The sequence below is a fragment of the Solea senegalensis genome, linkage group LG8 (genome assembly GCF_019176455.1).
Source record: "Solea senegalensis isolate Sse05_10M linkage group LG8, IFAPA_SoseM_1, whole genome shotgun sequence".
Lineage (NCBI taxonomy): Eukaryota > Metazoa > Chordata > Actinopteri > Pleuronectiformes > Soleidae > Solea > Solea senegalensis.
The window spans coordinates 15,870,624-15,891,190 of NC_058028.1; the positions used below are offsets into that span (position 1 = coordinate 15,870,624).

At 39.4% G+C, this 20,567-nt stretch overlaps 1 protein-coding gene across 2 annotated transcripts in view; it reads right to left on the reverse strand.

The window, feature by feature from the left end:
- LOC122773195 (cytoplasmic dynein 2 heavy chain 1) overlaps positions 1-20,567 on the reverse strand; it is an 89,570-nt gene that overhangs the window by 47,919 nt on the left and 21,084 nt on the right. Inside the window, exons 41-70 of one of the 2 annotated variants that reach the window (XM_044031675.1) lie at positions 18,906-19,105; positions 18,617-18,748; positions 18,328-18,460; positions 17,949-18,156; positions 17,705-17,834; positions 17,210-17,365; positions 16,746-17,005; positions 15,671-15,917; positions 15,433-15,584; positions 15,079-15,223; positions 13,218-13,320; positions 11,544-11,708; positions 10,384-10,508; positions 9,623-9,871; positions 9,181-9,289; positions 8,767-8,880; positions 8,212-8,354; positions 7,777-7,867; positions 7,112-7,272; positions 6,763-6,900; positions 5,624-5,737; positions 5,280-5,440; positions 4,564-4,687; positions 4,296-4,417; positions 3,996-4,082; positions 3,398-3,524; positions 2,285-2,426; positions 1,159-1,268; positions 862-882; positions 111-209 (exon numbers count right to left, since the gene is read on the reverse strand). In XM_044031675.1, coding sequence (XP_043887610.1) covers positions 111-209; positions 862-882; positions 1,159-1,268; positions 2,285-2,426; positions 3,398-3,524; positions 3,996-4,082; positions 4,296-4,417; positions 4,564-4,687; positions 5,280-5,440; positions 5,624-5,737; positions 6,763-6,900; positions 7,112-7,272; positions 7,777-7,867; positions 8,212-8,354; positions 8,767-8,880; positions 9,181-9,289; positions 9,623-9,871; positions 10,384-10,508; positions 11,544-11,708; positions 13,218-13,320; positions 15,079-15,223; positions 15,433-15,584; positions 15,671-15,917; positions 16,746-17,005; positions 17,210-17,365; positions 17,705-17,834; positions 17,949-18,156; positions 18,328-18,460; positions 18,617-18,748; positions 18,906-19,105 — 4,268 coding nt within the window. The remainder of the gene's footprint in view (positions 1-110; positions 210-861; positions 883-1,158; positions 1,269-2,284; positions 2,427-3,397; positions 3,525-3,995; positions 4,083-4,295; positions 4,418-4,563; positions 4,688-5,279; positions 5,441-5,623; positions 5,738-6,762; positions 6,901-7,111; positions 7,273-7,776; positions 7,868-8,211; positions 8,355-8,766; positions 8,881-9,180; positions 9,290-9,622; positions 9,872-10,383; positions 10,509-11,543; positions 11,709-13,217; positions 13,321-15,078; positions 15,224-15,432; positions 15,585-15,670; positions 15,918-16,745; positions 17,006-17,209; positions 17,366-17,704; positions 17,835-17,948; positions 18,157-18,327; positions 18,461-18,616; positions 18,749-18,905; positions 19,106-20,567) is intronic. The other variant, XM_044031676.1, reaches the window with a different exon arrangement.

The window sequence follows — 20,567 nt, forward strand, 5'->3', positions numbered from 1 at the left end:
GTCAGATTCAGACAATAGGAAGATCAGTCAAGAAAAATCTGAAGAAACACGTCACAGAAATGTTTAACATGAATTGCTTGAGAGGTATGCATGCATGTGTGAGTGTTTACCTGCTGGCTGATAACCTCTAGTCTGTGCTGTTTGAGATGTGTGCGCAGCCACTCTGTAGCTCGGGATGATGGGTCAATCAGGAATGGACAGGCAACACTCTTGAGTGAAGAAAGATGAGAGAGAATTGTTTTTCAGGTTACATTGATTTGAGATCATTTTATTTAGGAAGACACTGTGTGTGTGTGTGTGGGGGTAGTCAATAGGCTCATCAATATCAATCACCATTGCACTTATGCCTGGCAAATATGGAGCTAAAACTTTTTTTCAAACCTGTATATTTGTCAGGTCCCTATAGCTTTTCCTTGACCGATGTACTTCACATAAGTAGTGTTTTGTTTTCTTTTTAACATTACACAAGTATCTCACGTATCTTAATAATAATCCGTACATACATTTTCAATAATAAATTAGTCTTTATCAGTCCGACAGGGGAAATTCTTTCTTTGCATTTAACTCATCCTCTAATAGTGCCCAGGGAGCAATGGGGGTTGGATACCTTGCTCAAGGGTACCCCCAAGTAAGTACTCAATGACTTAAGATATATTTGTAGATCTGTACAAAAAACACAGGTTTGCTGAGATTCTTCATTTAAAGGTAAAAACATGACTTCGAAAAGGCACAAAAAACTAACTTCTGTCAAAAATAAAAATGGGTGTACATGGTAGAACTTGAACTCAAAAAACACAGTAAAAAAAAAAACACAGAAAACTCAGTGTTCACTCATGGATGAAGGACCAAATAACTTCTTACCCGTAACTTGAGAGCATTGATCTGAAGGCAGTGATGGCAAAAAAAACACACACAAGCACAACACAGACCAGTGAAGGACAGATGAATGGCAATAATTAATGTAGAAACTGGTTGTTAGAGGTAAATGCTGGATGTCAAATCACACACATCACACAGAAATTGATGATAAGTGATGAAATTGTTTCAATAACATACATGTAGATAATTTTTGTGTCAAAACTAATGTGAAATCAATGTGATTACAACAAAAGCAGAGATGTAAACATGAGGTGACTGAAAGGCAATCAGATGTCTAACCTGTAGTATGACCAGTGCATTCTCCATGGAGAGGTCATCAGATGGCAGACCTTCACTTTTCCAGATCAACTGTTCGCTCTCCGAGCACAGGAATGACCGCAAATCAAACTCTGATAGAAAAACACACACGACACAAATGTACTTGCTTATTTGCAGTTTTCACAATATATATGTTCAACGAAGAATAGGGTTGGTGATTTCCATCGAACCCGAGATGTTGCATTTACTGGACACTGCAGCAGCCACTTAAGTCCGCTCAACAGATGGCCCTGTAAGAGGTTGACTCTGCCATTTTAGATTTACGTGCACATCTCAAACACAGACTGTCAAGTCAAAATATGTGTCTTGAGCCAATATTGAGGCACCAATTAATGCTGAAACAGAATGCACTAATTATATAGTTTGATTTGTGCGGATAGCATGCTCATTTCCGAACACAAGAGCTGACAGTAAATCAGAATGTTCTAATGTGTATATTTCAAAAGAAGTGATTTATTGGAGTTAAGACTGTAGTGTCTGTTACATAAAAAGCATTGTCAAATAAGTTTGATAAGTACAACCTAATGCAGTTTAAGCTTACCAGCTCCTCACAACTGTCTCTTTCTTAGATCCCATGTTGGACCAACATATTTATATATATATATATATATATATATATATATATACATTCTTTTTATTTTTATTTTTTTTTTGCATTCAGTTTCCAAGCCAAACATGGAAATAATATATTGAATAGCTATAAGGGGGTGACTAAAATGGTTGCAAAAATAACTTCAGAGAAAAAGACCATAATTCACACTTGATTAACAATATCAGCAAAGATGCTCATGAGACATTTGTGGTATCAGTCGCTAGTTTTGGACCTTCAGTCAGGTCTGATAGTTTAGCTTGGCAAAGCCCGTTTTCAAATGAACGACCCAGTATTTAGTGATACAGAGGGAGGATAACAACATCAACAAAGGAATAAAATAAAAATAAAAATTACACACTACTTTATATGTGATGAGTGCATTGTGTTTGTACCTCATGTATCAACACAATGCACGGTATCATGTATGTGTGTGTTTGTGGGTAGAATTATATTTCTGATGCCCGTCTGGTGCATTAGCCTAAACAGTAAATTTACTCTGTAGTCCAGATTGAGCCATCCATGTCTCCAGACTGTGTTTTCTACGGTCTTCGGGAGCTGCAGACAGGTAGGTAATGAAGGCTGCGGCGAGCATTGTCCTCACAGGGAGCGTGTCCAACTCATTCTTTATCTCAGACATCTGAATGAAAGAGAAGCATACGGTACATATTACATATTCCAACTCATCGCTCCACAGTACATTGATTTCAAGGTTAATGATAGATATTATGGGGTTCTCTTGTTCCATACCAGAGGATCATATATGTTGTGTGTATGTATATCATATAGGATTGCTAAGAGTCATGCCTTAACACTCACACCACGCCACTCATTACGTTTGTGCGTATTTTCACCAAAAACCTCATGGATACTACGCATTGCACATTTATACACTCTTCCACGATTGTGCTACTTCAGACTGGAACAAACTATAGAACACACCCTCAAACTCCAAAATCTGGTTTCTCTGGATAATTGTCATTATAAAATCATTCTGAAGGACTCCAAATCACTGGTCTGTCACTGCTTTAAGGTTTCTTTCATTTTGCTCTCTAATGTCTGTTATTGTTTTATTGAAATTTGGATGAGGTGTCCTTGCTGATGAGTTTGTTGCTGCCCCTTGGCCAGAACACCCTTGGAAAAGAGATTTGCAATCTCAGTTGGACTATCCTGGTAAAATAAAGGTTAAATACTTCAGCTTAAAGGCACAATTACGGTACTTCGTCTACCAAGTACTGTTTGGAGGCAGTATGTATGTTATACACAAATGTGTATGTGTAAGCATGTGGCGTTACCGTACGTGAGCAGTGAGTAAACTGGCTCTTTGGTGCTCGCCTTGAGGGAGGCAGTGAGTGTGAGGGTGTGTACAGGAGTGTGAGTGTGTCAAGAGGAGATTGAGTGTTTTAATTAAGGTGCAGACAGATGCTGTGGAGAGGAGTAAAAACAGCCAGAAGGGAACCCAAGACAGCAGGATTCATCCCCTGTCACACTCACATAATCACACACACACACCCCGTGATGCTTTTAGATGGTAAATGATCCCTGCTCTGAATAAATGTGTATCACCTCCCTCACCAATACATACATCACCATACTCATACATCAAACTACCTGTGTGTTCCACCGTGTGTGTTCTCCATCCAGTTGTGATATGAGCTGCTGAGCAGCAGAAATTGTGTCCTGAGCTTTTGTCACCTCAGCCTCCAACTTCGCTGCCTCTGCAGTATGACACTGGAACCTGAAGAAAGGGTGGCAAGGAGTAAAAGAGATCACAAGTAAGATAGATGTGCTTTATGAAAGGTCAGAAGAGGTTGAAAAGATATTAGCAAAGTTACATATGATAACAAACACTACTTTACATGAGCTGAAAAAAGAATCTGTATGCACAGCAGACATTGTGACAAAGTAGAGACGAGAGGAATGCAAACAAAAGTCTCACCTCCAACAGGAGTTCTATACTAAAAGAAAACAAGCTGCAAGGAATGAGGGATGCTGAATGACAGGCAGATTGTTTTCAGATTTAGTTTTCTTGGTAAACGTTTTGACATTTGAAGGGAGTAACGATGTTGACAAATTAGAAAACATGATTTATTACAAACACATCACAGCGGTGATTTATTCCAGTGTACCGACCAGTTTTGTTTTCGCAGATGAAAAACATAGACATCAAAGGTTGAAAGAAAAGACGTAAAATTAGAGGAGAGCATACTTGTCTTTCAAGTCGCTGACTTTGGCTCCAACAGAGTTAAGTTGATCCTCCAGCTTATTCTTTCTATTCTCCGTTTTCCTCAGGTTTCTGTGAACACACACACACACACACAAAGAGAGAAAGGCATCTCAAACAATCTTTACAAAAATAACAAAAGAAACCTATTAAACCTATTAACCTAATGCCACAACCTTTATCTTGTTTGTGCACACATCTAACATCCAGATGCGTTGTTGTGCAGAAGAAATCAATTCAAAATTGTTAGATGTGTTGAGTGTAGGTGTAGGTGTAGGTTCATACTCATGCAGTCCGGCCTGCTCTCTCTCAAGTGGCTCTATCCTCTCCAGGACGTGGGAGTACTGGACATTGGCTGTGACCCAGGCAGCCAGAGGAGCAGCTGCTGCGCTTGCACGCTTAGCATTCTGACCACAGCATCAACAGCAACACAAGAGCACACCTCAGTCACAACAACCTCAAAACAACCGTCACACAAAAAACATCAACAAGAGGTTAATACAATCCACCTGCCATACATCTATTTCTCATTCTACTACCATGGGTGGCTGACCTTGGGGTCAAAGGAGGCCTTGTTCCTGTTGAGCAGCTCCTCCACACTCTGTCGAATCTCAGGGTTGATGTTCCTGGCTTCAAATGTAGCTATGTCCTCCCTCACGCCACGCTTAGCCAGAAAGCTACAAAAATAAATAAAAAGAGGACAGAGAATTGGATGTGAGTGGATAACAAATAATTGAGTTATGATGGGAACAAAGCAAATTAGGTTGTCATCGAGGGTAAAATAAATGTATGAATAATAAATGTTATCCCAATCTCTTATCTTTGTATTTGATATTTATCAAGTCAAATGAAAACATTCCATTAATTAATACAATGTGATGTCCTCTAAAAACTCCTTATTTTCACTTTCACAGTCTTAGTGACTTGTGACACATTTCATTTCACATATTTATCACTTTTTTCACACACATTCATTTATTTTAAGCAATGTGAATTTATGCGGTGGAAGACGATGACTGTCGTCTTTAAAACATCTCATCTTCACGCCAAAGTTGATAATATCTCTTTACAACAAACTGCCCTCCTCTTTCTCCCTTCACACTTCTTCGCTTGTTCACACCTCTTTTCGGTAACCCAAGAAGTGATGAAGATTCCCGTCAGTTTAATTACTAACTATGTGGTAACTTTGTCTTAATTCATCAACCCATTCCCTCTTTTTAACCCTTCCCCTGTCTATTCCTTTACATGTTCTTCCCATCGCTCTCTCACCTCTTCATGCTAACCCAAGAGGTGTCAAAAATGCCCATCAATCTGAGTACGCCCTCCAGGATGTCTCTGATGACATCAGGGGGCATGCGCAGAGAGCGGATCTCAGACAGCGCTTCAGACTTGATGTTTCCCACTGCACGCTTTGCTTCATCTACCAAAGGCTAGAGGATAACAATGGTGAGCAGAGAGAGAGAGAGAGAGAGAGAGAGGCACAGAGGTAAGTGAGGGATAAGTACAGCTGGGATTGCAAGTGTAAAAAAGTACAGGGTAGGTGTAAGTGATTGTGTTTTTCATAGCTGACAGAGAATATTGTATTGGCTGCACACGTCACTCAGCCAACTTACTTGTACTTCTCTCAGCTCATCATCAATTTTAGCTTTTCTCTCTTCAATCTTTGACACTTCTTGAGCCATCTTCCCTTTTATTTTTTCCATCTCCGTCTTCTGGTCACTGGCATTCTGGACAAGACAATCAGGAACATCATGTGATGTTTGAGTCACTGTGATGGATAACATATACTCAACTCAAGGTGCTATTCACAGAGATAATACGTAACACTAGTATCATTTGGTTTTGTAATAATTAGGGAACGACATGATGATTCAGGAGGAAAAGGGAGAGGGGATGAATGTTTTGCAGCATTTTACTCTCTTTCTCTAGATTCATATCACATCATATCCTCATTCTGGCTAAGCTCTTTAGTGATGGTCTCTCCATCCTTCCATTACTCCCACAGTTAAGCCTTGACCTCTTTCTATATGCTGCCCACTTTCTTTATTCCCTCACCAAATCTCATTTTCCACAAACCTCTCTCTACCATGTGTCCATTTTCTTTCAGCCTATTTCAGTTTTTCACCAATTTTGGTTCTAGTCTCTTCCATTCCACCTCACCTGCTGTTTCCATGTCTACAAGAGTCATATCTACAACAGAGTCTGGTAGTATCACTCCGTAAACTCTGGTTTTCTTTTTTCGGTTTTGTCTCTCGCTGTCTTTCACTTCATCTTACTAGGTAAATACTGAAGTATATAAAACCAATGTACAGGGTTCAGCTGCTTTTTTCTGTCCATCCATCCATAACCACCAGCAGAAGGAAATGGTGTGTCAGGATAGTATAGCAAACACTGGATGAGAAGTTATATCCAATCAATCATATCCACTATATTGACATAGCACATTTAAAACATTTTAAATACAGACCACACAATTCTCATGCAGGGTTCAAAGCTAAGGAGTAACACACTTAGAGGAATCCAGAAAAGGCTGCTTTTACAACACAGTGCAGATGACAAGAGGAGAAATGAGAAGAGAAGAGAAGAGAAGAGAAGAGAAGAGAAGAGAAGAGAAGAGAAGAGAAGAGAAGAGAAGAGAAGAGAAGAGAAGGGACATGGTGACAGTTGAGAGGAGGATGGACAAATGGAAAGAGAGAAATTAAACCCTTTTATACACAGTCATACACATGCAATGACAAACTCTGACACCCACCTGCATGGAGGTAGTAATTTCCTGTAGGGCAGAATCTGCCTCCTGTTGTTTAGTCTTCAGCAGTGCACTTTGCTCTGCGGCCCGCCTCTTCAAGTCATCGACTAGAGCCTTTGCTTCATTCAGTTTAGAGACACCTGCCTTTAGACACAAGTAAAAAAAACAAAACACGTGTAAAATAAAAATAACGGCACAGTTGGTGTTCTGTTCCTCACGCGAGCAAGCATCCTGGACATGGGCATTTAAAAAAAAAATTGGCCATTACCAAGGTTTTCTGACGTTCTGTGAAATCTTAGTCGTAGTTGTTGTAGCGGTTGTACCTTTTTGTGAATATGTATAGCTGTCTTTTTACCTGTAGGTGCTGTTGTCTTGTTGTAAGCTGGCTTTGCTTCCGCTTGTATAATGCAGTGTAAACATGCAGAAAGGCCATGTATTGGCTGGGTGTTGCACCATGCTCTCTACAGGACTCATGGACCATCAGGAACAAACAGCACAGAGCTGCCTGGCCAGACCCTGCTTGGACAGGAAGAAGCCGGTGAGCACAGACTGCACTGAATTTACAGTTACATGGTCATTTACAACTGACACTAAATATATAAAGCTAGGAAATTAGGTAATAGTCTCATTGATATACCATTATTGTAATTCTTTATTTCAAAGGCAAAAAAAATCCCTGACTGGTTGAGTTACTGAATATTGAGAGAAATGCTAGTCGTGACTCAAATTATTTGTCTCAAAATAATTTATAATGTCATATTATTCATATTAGTTTATTCAGTGCACAACGTTTTGTGGACATTTATTATTGGATTATCAGATAACCTCCTGAAAAGAAATGAGACATTAATTCAAATGTCTAAAATCAAACTATATCCTAAAAAGCACTGTAATTAGTCACATAGCATCAAGAGGGTTCAGTGATAAACACCTCATCCCAAAAACTCTTATTATAAATACAACACACTGGAGTCTCCATGAATCATAATGAACTTTTACTTCATGTGCATGTAATTTTACCTGAGTCTGTTCCCTTAGTAGATTTTTCTCTTTCATTCTCCACTCCTCCTCTTCCTCCTCCTTCCGTCTTTGCCAGTAGCAGCTCTGGAATCTGCCAATGTGCAGGTTTTTATGTAAAATTAAAACGGATGGTATAAAACACAAATAAAAATGGATCTCTCTTATCTGCTTTTTCAATTTGATGTGCAAAGTCTTCAGTTTATACATTTGAGATACCACAGGAAAGCAAATTAAATCTTAACTGTGATATCAAGGTCAATATTGGATATGGAGACACTAGATACTGGCAACGCATACAAGTATGCATGGAGCTACAGTGTTGTTGTTTTTTCCAGAAATCTTATCAAAAAGGTCTCGACATTTCCAAATAAGATGAAAGAATTTCACTTTCCTGATTTAATATCTATTCTTGGTTTAATCTTGAGCTCTTCTAACCTTCTTCATGCTGTTTTCGGTCCATGCTTCCATCCACTGGACAGAGCACTTGCGGTAGAAAGCTGGGTTGCTTTCACAGTTGATGGTGAAGTTGGAGTTGGAGCAATCCATGATCAAAACTATGTGAAGGTTCTGCTGGATTCCTAAGTGGTGTATGACACAAACAATGTGGTCTGAGACAGTCGGGGACAATGTGAAGACATGCACTTGTTGTGGTCGATATTGTTTTTATTAGCTGGTGCCTCCTGGGCAGAGTTGGATAGTGAGTGTGAGCGGGGAGTTGTTAAGTTTGTTTACTTAGACAGTAATAGAGCTATTGATTTGATTCTCAAGCAGCAACCTTAACCTCTGTGACGCTGCGCAGTTTCTGCAGTCCACACAGCACTACAGGTCAGCAGAGTGGGGTCATATATAATCATAGAGGAGAATACGGTAGTAAGAACAATCAGTGAATAGAAAGGTTACACAGGAAGCACCTGAGTCTTACACTGTGAAGAGGACCACAATTGTACACGTATACGGTGCATAGAGAGAGAAAGCATATATGGTACTGACTGTACAAAAAGTAGTTGTAGAGTGGCTCAGTGAATCCATCCTGGGAGGCAGAATCTTTGAGAGAGGAGAGGAGAGGCTCAAGTTCCTCTGGAGAGTACAGACCTGGAACTTCACCTTCAACAAAACACACACAAACTCATAAATGTTTGAAAAAGTGAAACTTAATACTTCCCACTAGGTAGTTGGGCCATGATGCATGAAAAGAAATGCAAATTATGCACATAATTCATTTCACCACTGCAGTACATTGCTCATAATGAATTAAGGATCATGTAACCTCCAAACAGACGCCGCTATGTAATTCAGATTTAAATTTTAACCTAATAATAAACTTGTAACCTCTTGAGGTTCTAATAATCAAAAGAATTCTCATAAAAATCAAAGAAAAACAACAAACAATAACACAACACACACCTGATGACAACAGGCTGTTGACCATCTCTAAGAAAGCCGGGTGAACAAACTGGTAATCCTCCAACAACAGAACCACCTGTTGACCTTCCAGACCTGCCAGCTGCATTACCTACACAAACAGCACAAAGGATCAACACATACATTTAACAGTTTATACACATACATCACAGATTAACATAGAAATTTGATATACATATGGAAACAACACAATGCCATACATGCATATTGACGCCTTCCGAAACCATACATGCACTTACTCTTAAACTGCATTGTACTTCTTCTTAAAAGTGCTGAAAATGTGTGATTCATAAAATCAATTTGTAAAAGTAAATGTGAAACAAAACACTTGATGGATTGTTAATGAGAAGACAATTAGCGGTTAGCTGAGAAAAATGTGAACCAATAAAGCAGGCAAAATCATATAAATGCAATACACTCTTACCGTTTTGAGATCATTGCTGAAATGCTTGAGAGCATAACCACGGGACATTTTGGGCGTGAACAACGTGTATCCATGCATGTGTGACACCAGGCATGTGGCCGTGTGCCGACCCACTCCACTCCGGCCCGCCAGTAGCAGAGAGCCACCGGGTCTGCTTAGGACCCGGTCCACCCTCGATACAAAGTCATAGACTTCCGTGAAGAGGAGAAGATCCAGCTCCCTGTTATCACGACTGTACAGCACTACACCCTTCAGGGGAGACGAGAACAAACATAAACCACATGAGAAGAGAACATGACAAACATGACAAACACACAGTGGCTGCAGATGTTTTCAGGAAATACAGTTCAACCATTCATCAATTGTTAATTGACAACAACTTTGTGGGGTTTTTTTTAATAATAAAAACAAGCTATCTGATCTTTGAGCTTCTTAAGTTGCTACCCTATATGGATCTATAATGTTTTAACTTGTAAAGGTGAGATGCTATATTCAGTATTCTACTAAAGTAATAAAATAGCTTTCATCAGCAAAAAGAATAGCCTCTTAAAGAGCCTTACCACCATATAGATTTTCTATGGACTTTGTATTGAATGGACGGACAATTGGCAATTGACTGCTGCAGCTAAGAAGACCATATGTTTTTTAACTAAAATCTTAAAATGTAAAAGTAACAGTCAAAACACGGCAATGCTGGAAGTACAAAATGTAATTCAGACACAAGCCAGACCACACAGACAAGACAGTTCCTTGCTCTGTACCTTCTGTATTACTTGTTTCAGATCAGCAGAATCCAGACGTCCCACTTGTTTACCATGAGGAGGCAGCGACTGGCCTGGAGCCATTACAGCCCCTTCAGAGGCTCCCCATGTCACATAGAAACCATCTGCACACAGGGAAAACATCATAGACTCTTGGTAACACACTGCATGAACACCTCACATGACACAAAGCTGTCTATGGAGGTAAAACAAAATGCACAAAAAATGAGCCGTCACATCTAATACCAATCAAATTAATGTGAAAATTAGATTAAATGTGTGTTTGAATGCAAAAGGCATTTTGACGTTTTCAGATCCCAATTGATATTGCAGAGAAGAAGACGGGTGTTCATTTTTCAGGCAGACTGCACATCATTTAGAAGAGACATTATGATTCTAAGTTGCTACATTAGGACTTGGCGATGACCACAAGACCAGCTGATGAACTGGCAGCAGTGTAAGCTTTTGTTCAACAGTTTCAAATACCTTGGTTATAGACACAGTTTGTTACTGTATTAATCGACTTTACCCACATCTACAGTTGAACTACCTACTATGTTCTATATGCAGCTTTGAACCTTATTTTGAAGAATACAGTATATAGTTGATATTGCCAAGCATTCGCTATTCTATTTAATTTCTTCATAAAAATCCAAATAGTAACTGTTTTCTTTTTTTATTACTGTGTTTAAATGAAATTTTGTATAATCTTTTTAAATTCAATATTTATGGACCTATGAAATCAGCTTTTATAAATGCATTGTCACCTGATATTTTCTGTCAGCCACATTTTATTCATGTATCAGTTTATAGGCTACAGTACAACATAAAAATTAAAACTCTCACTCTCACACATGACTTGTCCTTCTTCTCATATATAATAAAAAAAACTGTCAGGCTGGTGTGTGTGGGCAGACCCAATAAGGAATTTAAAATGCAGCTGAACACATCTCACTTATACCAAGAATTTTCTCAACTTCCATTCCCTGGTGAATGAGAAATTTGAGATGCTTGTTTTGTCATGCCACTTTAGAATAAGAAACACTTAACTCTCTAATCAGTTCATGTCCTGTCAACTTTTCATATCCTCATTAAGATCTTTATAAATTTTGATGAATTTTTAAATATGAATTAAATGTGTGTGAAGATCTATCTCATACCTGTCACGTTGTCCAGAGCATCAGAGCCCCAGTCTCCCCGTATGATGGAGGAGAGGATGTTATCAAAGGAGTGGTGGTCTTTGGCGGAAACTAGCCGGTCTCTGAACAGCCTCCGGGCCTCGTAGGATACCACCTCCAACACGCTGTCTGTCACATTAGACTGAGCTAAATAGGAATACATGAAAACACACTCACATTTACACACCAAAGAAGACGTGCTTCCATGTCTTACATTAAGTATAACACATATTGTGAGCATGTTCTAGTTTCAGCAAAGCACTGACAGCACCAGTAATTACATTTTGACTTGGGTTTCAAAATTAGTCAAGGTTTGTTTTTTGGTGGGAAAAAAAAGACCATCCCTTAATTAGGACTAGATGAATTTAATTTTCTCAAAACTTGACAAAGTGCAGCTAGGCACGAAGAGAGCACTGTAGGGACAAGAATCTAGAAGTGTGCTCTCATAAGGCCCTGGCTTTAACAATGTCTGTCACATTATATTGAAAGAGCTGAAGAAAGAGACTCGCACAGAGACACAGCTGACACTCTGGGGTTTTCCCTCCAACATTAAATTTTAAAAACCACAGAAGAAAACACTTAAAGTGCCAAGATGTCATTCTAAACATCATCTGTGCCTATGGCTTTAAAAAAAAGATTTCAGTGCCCAGAACCAACCTCAGTGGTTATTTTACAGTAAATGATGAAAAAGACAACAAAGTCTGACAATATTGAATGTTATAAATAAATGTCTTAGACCACCATTAGGTTTGTTGTTTTAGCAATACTATAATGAGTTTATAATGAGATTTAAAATAACAGATGCGCCCCCCCCCAAAAAAAACCAAAATAAAACGAACATGTACATTTGAACAATAGCACAACTCTGACTCTCTTAAAACTAGAGGGGAAAGCTTATTATTGTTAATGTCAAAACCTACTGAATACTAAAGCACAACATTCCAATTCCAAAATGCCAATGATCACAGAATTTGATAGACGTAAAAAACAACACAGTTGGGGTTGTTTTCCATAACCAAATGAAGGTAAACAGTAAGAACTAAGAGCAAGGTAAAAAATGATGAGCATGGAGAAAAAGAAGTTTGTCTGCTGGCATGTTAAATTAAGATAAATGACTGAACTCAACACCACAGCAGGAGCACCTTGTAGAGGGGGAGATGAAAAGACAGCAACGAAGGAGATAATTATACAAGGAAAAATGGAGGCCAGAAGAGTGGCAGAGGGTGTACGGCAAGAGAGGAAAAAAAAGAGGGAATGACAAAGAGATTCAATGAAGAAAAGGTGAAAGGTAGAGAAAGTAGCTCTGAGCTAAAAGAATCCTGACATGAAACCAAGCCATCTGGTGCTGTCCTTCTGGAGTCTGGCATGAAAACTGACACAAGTTATTAATGCTTCATGTTTTTCAATACAGCAAATACAGCAAAAAAACCAGAGGTGAACATATCAGTATTTGTTTGTGCAAAGCAATGTTTCTAATGTATCTGATTCTTACAGCTTCCTGCATTACAAAGGTAAAAAAAGGTTCATGAGATTGGTTCCCAGTGAAACACTGCAAGTTTCTACTTGTTGCCTGACTTCCAAAAGTTTATCCCAGGTTATTTCATCAATCTTACACCTGTCGGAAAAGTGCTGAAGCGCACAGAAAGGTTTGGTTACCTGCAGTGAGGTCGTATCGCAGCAGGCTGAGGACCCACTCGGTGAGAATACAGGGGGTGAACAGGTAGTGGCTGTGGTCGTCCACTGTAAACTTGGCTTTTACCTGAGTGTGAAGGATAACATTGCAAGATAATTCATTTTGATCAATAAAATCAATCTATGAATCTATGAACAAGTTGTGGTTAACATCTGCCTCATCTGCACTAAAAAAAATAAACAAGGACACAAATAAATGGACTCTTGTGTTCCAGCCAGAGATGCAGTTTGGAACTGCTGAGGAGAGTTCATTCATGACACCCACCCTTAAACAATATGTGGGTAACCTCCGACCTCTGGGCCAAACACGACATATGAGACAATTTGTGACAGTGTGTAATGTTTTATGTAAGGAAAGACAATAATATTAAAAAGTGAACACTAACAGGAACCATCTGAATGTATGCCTGTCAGGTCACAGCCACGGTGACTGGAAACCAAAGCTATTTCTTGTCAACACCAACAAGCATTCTGACGCAGAATGTCCAACAAAAATGGACAAACAGTCAGTTTAGTGGAAAGGACAATTAGGGCCACGGTGCTAGCGATTAAGGGTCTGGCCCAAAATGTCTACTGATCAAAGCCAACAGCATCCTCATAAACTCCACTAACCCTGGTCACAGCCTGCTCTCCTTCTTACCTACAAGGAAGAGATACTGCAGAACTGCTTCTAACCAGCTGCTATCAGGCTGCTAAACACAATCAAATACCACTAACTGCTTCCCTGATCTGCAACAAAAGCAGTATTGTTTATTTAATTCATGTATAGCACAACAGTTTATTTAGTATTTTATTCAGTGCAATAATTCGATTATATTTATTGTTCCCTTTTAAACTGATTTATCCTTTTATCTGTGTATTTAATCTGTGTTTTCTTAATCTTAAACCAAGCTTGTAATTTTGTTCTGCTCTGCCACGTTGATGTTTTTGCAGAATAACAATAAAAGGAATCTTGAATATTGAGTTTAGTTGGTGTTAAGGACAAGACAGCGTGACGAGCTTGTGAAGATGTGCTTGCGGTGATGAGGAAAATTAAACAAAAGCATCATTACAGCTGAAGGATTACACAGGGTGAGTCACAAAAACTCGTGCATTTGGATAATGCTCTTCATTACAGGCCGTGTGTCCACGACACAGCTTTTACGAGGCCATATTCTGAAGAACTTCGAAGCTTAAATCTCCTTTGGGAGAATTTGTGCAGGAGTGCCTTGTTGCTGCTAAACAGCTGCTACTACCAGAAATTCAACAACAGCAACAAAAAAAACCTCTTCCTATCAGTTTTATCAATTTGTCTCAGTGAACTGTAGCAGAGTGAATTACTGATAAAGCACAAGAGACTGAAAAAGAAATGTCACGTTTTTCTCTTCTCACAGACCTTACAAATACTGCCCAACCAGCATAGGCTCACTGCCCACTTTGATATAAGGGATGATTTGCTTTTTGGCTGGAACCAGCTGTTAGCATCATAGCCATCTGATATCAGACACTTTGCCAAAAAGAGGCTGTTCTAGCTATTGCATTAAAGAAGGAGGTGTGATAAATTGCATGTGTTCAATAATTTAGTATGGCCAATAATAGTAAAAGATGTCATATTGGGGGGGCCCCTTGATCGTGCAAATATTTCTAAACTTTGTAAATGTACATCTCTATTCTGACATCCACCCTATCCAAGCAATATAGTGAATAGTGTCATGCTGTCAATAAAAATAGTATAACAGATAGGAGCTTGTAATCATTTTGAGTATCTGTGAATTATTTATGCACTCAGTATGTCTGACAGTTGTTGTTGCAACAAATCTGTGGACAGGAAAATCCCATTCAATACCTGTTCATAGAGCTGCACTAAAGAACCGGCCAGCTGGTGTGTCTTCCCTGTGCTGGCCCATGTTGCCTGGCTGCCAAGGCTGTGTTGAAGAACTGGCTGCAGGTATGCCGAGTAGATAGTCTGCAGCTGCTCCCTGTCTGGATAGCTAAAAGTGGAGGCAAAGATGCAGAGAAACAGACGGATGTGGGGGTGGGGGTGTTTTGGGGCAAATCAGGCAAATCAGGGTGGAAGTAAAAGGGAGGACATCCACAAAGTGGAGAAGTAGAAAGAGATTTACATGAATGTTGATATGTGAAAATAGAATTGGGGTATATAAAGGATATGCATTCTCTGTGGTTTTTGTACAAAACTTACTCAATGGTGCAGATGCGCACTATAGAGGAAAAGCGTGAGGTGAGCGAATGGCTCCCAGCAGCACCCCCTGTAGACATGGAGGATACCACCTGGATATTCTCGAGACTGACCCATTCCAGATTTTCATCATAGAATCCCTTATATGTCAAAACCTACAGGATAAACAGAGTAGGGACGTGAGATGCTTGTTTAAGCCATATAAATGAATGTCATATACTGTTTATTGTCTATGCTTTACCTGTTGCAGGAAGGCAGTGAGGTTGCTGGTCCCCCATTTGTCCGGTTTGGGTAAGTTGATGTCTTTTAGGTAAAGTACCAGGTTCTCACAGTCTTTGGGTCTGAACACTCGGCCAGTGTTAGAGCTGAGCAACAGGCAGGTCTGACTGAGCTTCTGTAGCACATGGCGAGATGAGGTCTGTGCACTGCAGTGAACCACCGCAACTTGAGTGGAGCGTAGCCGAGAAAAGGCATGGCGCAGGAGCATACTAAACACAAAAACAATAAATAAAAGGAATTTAGGTGTGAAGTGAAAAATATAACTCTGTGTTTAGGTTTCAGCTGCATGTCTAAATGCAGCTTCTGCACAGCTTTGTTTCATGGATGTATAGGATGGTGTCAAAGCAATAAAAGAAAAAGGGTCAGGTGCTTTTGGGACCTAGAGAAATGTTTTCACACAAAATATAAAGAATAATTGAAGTATTAAGCAGTGCTTGAACATGTACTATGTGCATGCTTTCCAATATATGTGTAGGTAAATTAATATGATATTTTTTTGTCAGTGGACTTAAGTCACAAACCCACCGCCGCTAAGCTTTCAGGCAAAGTGATGTGAGGCAAAGTGATGATCCTTATTCTGACTTATCGGTGTCTTCACACAAAAGGTAACATTTTGAAAAATGCATTTATATTAGTGCTGACTGTGTGCCTGTGTGTTTAATCTCACAATCCCAAATACACACTCCTTCAGCATGACCTCACAAACCCATTTTCAACAACATGAGGTTTAAATGGGAGAGAGTCTGCTCAATTGTTTCTTTTTACTAAGGGAGTGAATATAAATGAACTCAACAATGACTTTGTAACTACTGAGCTGTGTTTTTTTCTTTTATGTCAGAATGTACTGTTTGTATGTTTACTGTTGCCATTCTAACAGTATGAGTATAAGATTTACATCTAATCTAATCTACATCTAAACATCCATGGTATAAAATGTCTGTCTGTTTGTATAATTGTGTAAGTTTGTACTCATGACAAATACAATTACAATCACATATGATTTTGCTAATTTTCATGTTGCATATACATATAATTACCCCTTTCCACAGCCCTCTGGCCCAGCCACCATGAAGGGCTGCCTGTGCTGAGCGGTGAGCCACGGAGAGAAACAGTCCAGACCTCTTTGCATGTCTGGAGTCTCGATAACAGGTAGTGCGCGTGTATGAGAGAGCTGTTCCAGTGTGAGACCCTCAGGACGCTGGAATCTATAAGCTGTTAGATGGCCGCTGTCAGTGTCGTAGTAGGTATCTAGTGGTTTCCGGGAGTCTGGTGGACTTTCCCTGGCCCAGCTCATCAGCTGCAGAAATACAAAGACATGAGAGCAGACACCAGCACATTTCTGAGTAGTGGTTTTACATAGGTTCTACAGCACCACACTCCTGCATTCGTGAGTACAAAAGTACTTGTTTTCTGTGTGAAATAATAAATAAAATGAAACCTTAATGCTAAACAGTTTTGAGTGTGGCTGCATGTACTCGTACAAAAACACGAGGGTCCTTACCTCCTTGGCAAACTCCTGTCGTGTTTTGAAGTTGAGGTTTCCTCCCAAACCTCTTAGAAGACCAACAATGAACTGACCTCGCTCTGTCACAGCGTTAAGATGAGACAGACCGTTGAACACTGTACCCACCAGACTGGTCTCCACCACAAAGTCATTCTGAAGAAAACAAAAAGGCAGTGGCAGGGTTGTATAACTTTAAATCACAACTTTACATAGAGTTTAGAAAAACTGTGGTGAAAATAGGATATCCACTCAGTCTTATCACAAATTCTGTGAGTTTAGCACACTTAACAGCAATTAAATCCATTAAAATCAACCCGGACCAGTGCAAGTGGAGGTCATGTATTAAAAAGTTTTGTATTTCAATCTCCAATACAACCATATTTTGATACACACAAAAACATTGCAGCAAGGTCCTCAGTGCATCCAGGCCCCAAAGAAATAGCTTGTCTGTTTACGTTGGAGAAGGATAGAGACTAGTTCTACACACAATACCTGTTTGATGACCCAGTCCAGGGCTCGTTGGAAGTAGTCTCCCAGCCAATTTTCTAGATTGCTGCGACACTCCTCTGGTTGACCACTCAACCAAGACTTCACCAAGGCACCTACATCGATGTCCTCATCACTGAAATCATAAATTGATAAAAAAAAACAAAAAAGGTGGTTAAAAAAAAAAGATAACTAAACAAGAAAACAAGGAATATGGATCAAATGGTTCAGTTTTTCTAAGCTGACTGACCTGAGGAAGATCATGCCCATGCGAGATATGGTGGCTGGAGAGGCACAGCTGAGGTCGTGAGTCTCGAACAAGAAGTTGACATTAGGTCCAAACTGAATGCGTTCTCCACTAGGCATTGTTAACAACCGATTGTCATCAAGCACAGAGTTGAGACTCTCAATCCACTCTGGGTCAATGTCACCATCACACACAATCCATGAGCTCACATCTAGACACAAAAATGTAGATATGTAAATACATATAAAATTAATAAATACATGTTGAGTTGCAGACACAGTACTGACTTCAATCCCAGTACCTCCAGTGCAGTACTCAGACTTCATGTTAGTTTTGGCTGAGCAAGACAAATTACTATGATCTATATGAAACTCCTTCTCACCCTGTGGTTCTCTGACCACATTTCTGGCACTATACGTGAGGACACCATCAGCCCATTCTCTGGTGTCCATGTCTATATGTCCAAGCAGCTGCTGCCTGGGCATGGCTTTGGGATTCATAGTGTACTGTTTCACCTACAGAAACACAGCATCAGCAAGGAACCACTCAACATTCATTCAACCTTTTTTTTTTTACCAGTGAACCTTTGAAAAAGATCTTTATATGCTGCCTGATATCTAAATAACACAGCTTTTCAATGATATGTACGATCTGCATCAATACATACTCACCACTTTGCCTGTCTTGTTTAGAGCTGCTCTCAGCATCCTCCAGAGTGTAGACTTCCCTGCTCCACTTGGCCCCACAATGACGACACCCATGCGCTGTCTCAGCTGTTCATTCAACTCAAGCGCCTTCTTCAGCTACATAGAGACGGCAAAACAATCAGTGGTTAATGAATTTTGATAAATGTTCAATTATGTATGATAATGATTCCAAACACTGTGTGAATACCAGTTCATATCATGTACCATAAAGACGAAGTGTATATTCCGCCACTAAATAAATCTGTGTACACACCTGGCTGGGTATTAGCTCAAGTCGTGCCTCCTTGTAGACGTGCTCTAGTGCTTGCATGAGTATCTGGTCCTCCACGTCAGTGAAGTTTACCCCAGAAAAGACGTCTTTGACCAGCGCATCAAACCGAGAGCTATCGGTGAATGTCAGCTTGGACATGGTGTTCAGTCGCAAAGCCTGCACCACAAGACTGCTCTCCTGGACTGAATGTAAATGACAAGAGATTGGTTAAATAGAAAAAAAGACTGTATACAAAGAAAAGCAAATAAATTACAGGCTTAATAGAGAAGACCAAGAAGGTTATGAAATTGAACTTTGCCTTATTATAAAAGGCAGTAATTACCAAAGTCTTTTTGTTCTCTTTTCCAAAGTTGTCGGCCATGACGCAGAGATGTGTTATTTTTGCTTTGTTTTTTTTTCTCAACAGAGAGGAACACTTGGCCAAACAAACACAAAAAACACCTTGGGGACTCACTAATGGACATGGGGAACATGGACGGACAGACAGAGGGTGGGGAGTGGATCAGAAGGAAAAAAGACAAATAGTAGAACAACTAGAGAGGCACTAGCATGCAGGTATCAGAAAGAGTGAGCTAACACAAGGTCAAAGAGAAGGAGATGGTGGAAAAAGTACTGAAGAAGTAAACAATATAACTCTGGAAAAGTGTCTCAGAACAAGAGACAGGACACAGGTACAGATGTGTGAAAAGTCCAAGAAACTGGGGATTCATGTGGACTGATGTGTCAGTATTAGATGAGTTAAAGGAGAGAGCGAAGACTTGTACACACACACACACATGCATGGGGTGATTGAACTGCATTTACAAGATACTATATACACATACAGTAGAGACTCTGATAAACAAAACTTTCGCAGTGTAACCCCAATTTTCTCTATCACCTAATCCTAGAATCTTTTCTATGAGCTCTATAACTATATTTCTTTCACCACTTCCAACAAACACATTTTTAAGACACGAATGAAATGGAACTGTAACTTTTGTCCTCCAATTATCTTCACAACTATCTACTGCATTATAAACTATTACTAATATACACACTGGATTTCAAGCATGGCTAGAGTAAAACAATTGATAAATATAAGTTATAAGGCATCCAACAACCACAAATATTTGATAATTAGTTAGAAATGTATTTTTGGTTGTTTCATCTCACCAGGTGGCTTTGGCATAAATCAATAACTTCTTTGGAAGATAAGATATAACGCCAAATACTTCTTTATGCCTGTTAAGCTTTCTGAATGTGTTTTTTTTTGTTTTTGATTCAATGTACATACATGTAGTGTGTGTTGATTGAGAGGAGGTTATACTCACCAGTAACACATCTAGATTTCAAATATCATATTGTTTTCAAATCCAGTGTAATATGACATACAAGTGTTTCTTACGCGCCAAATCAACTTTAGGCTGTCAGAGAGATTTTTTGATTTGAACCATCGCCGCATGTAAAATGGTCATTTAATTGTTTCTGCTTAATTGTGCTATTTAATAGACTTGTGTTTTACTGCTGTACATGTCGAGTTGGAAAGTCTGACAATGTAATCTTTATTGGCTTTCAATTATGTGATGCCTATAATGCCCCTCGATGACTATAAATACCTTGTTTAAATAGTGTAGAATAAATTCAAACGTATGTATTGTTCAG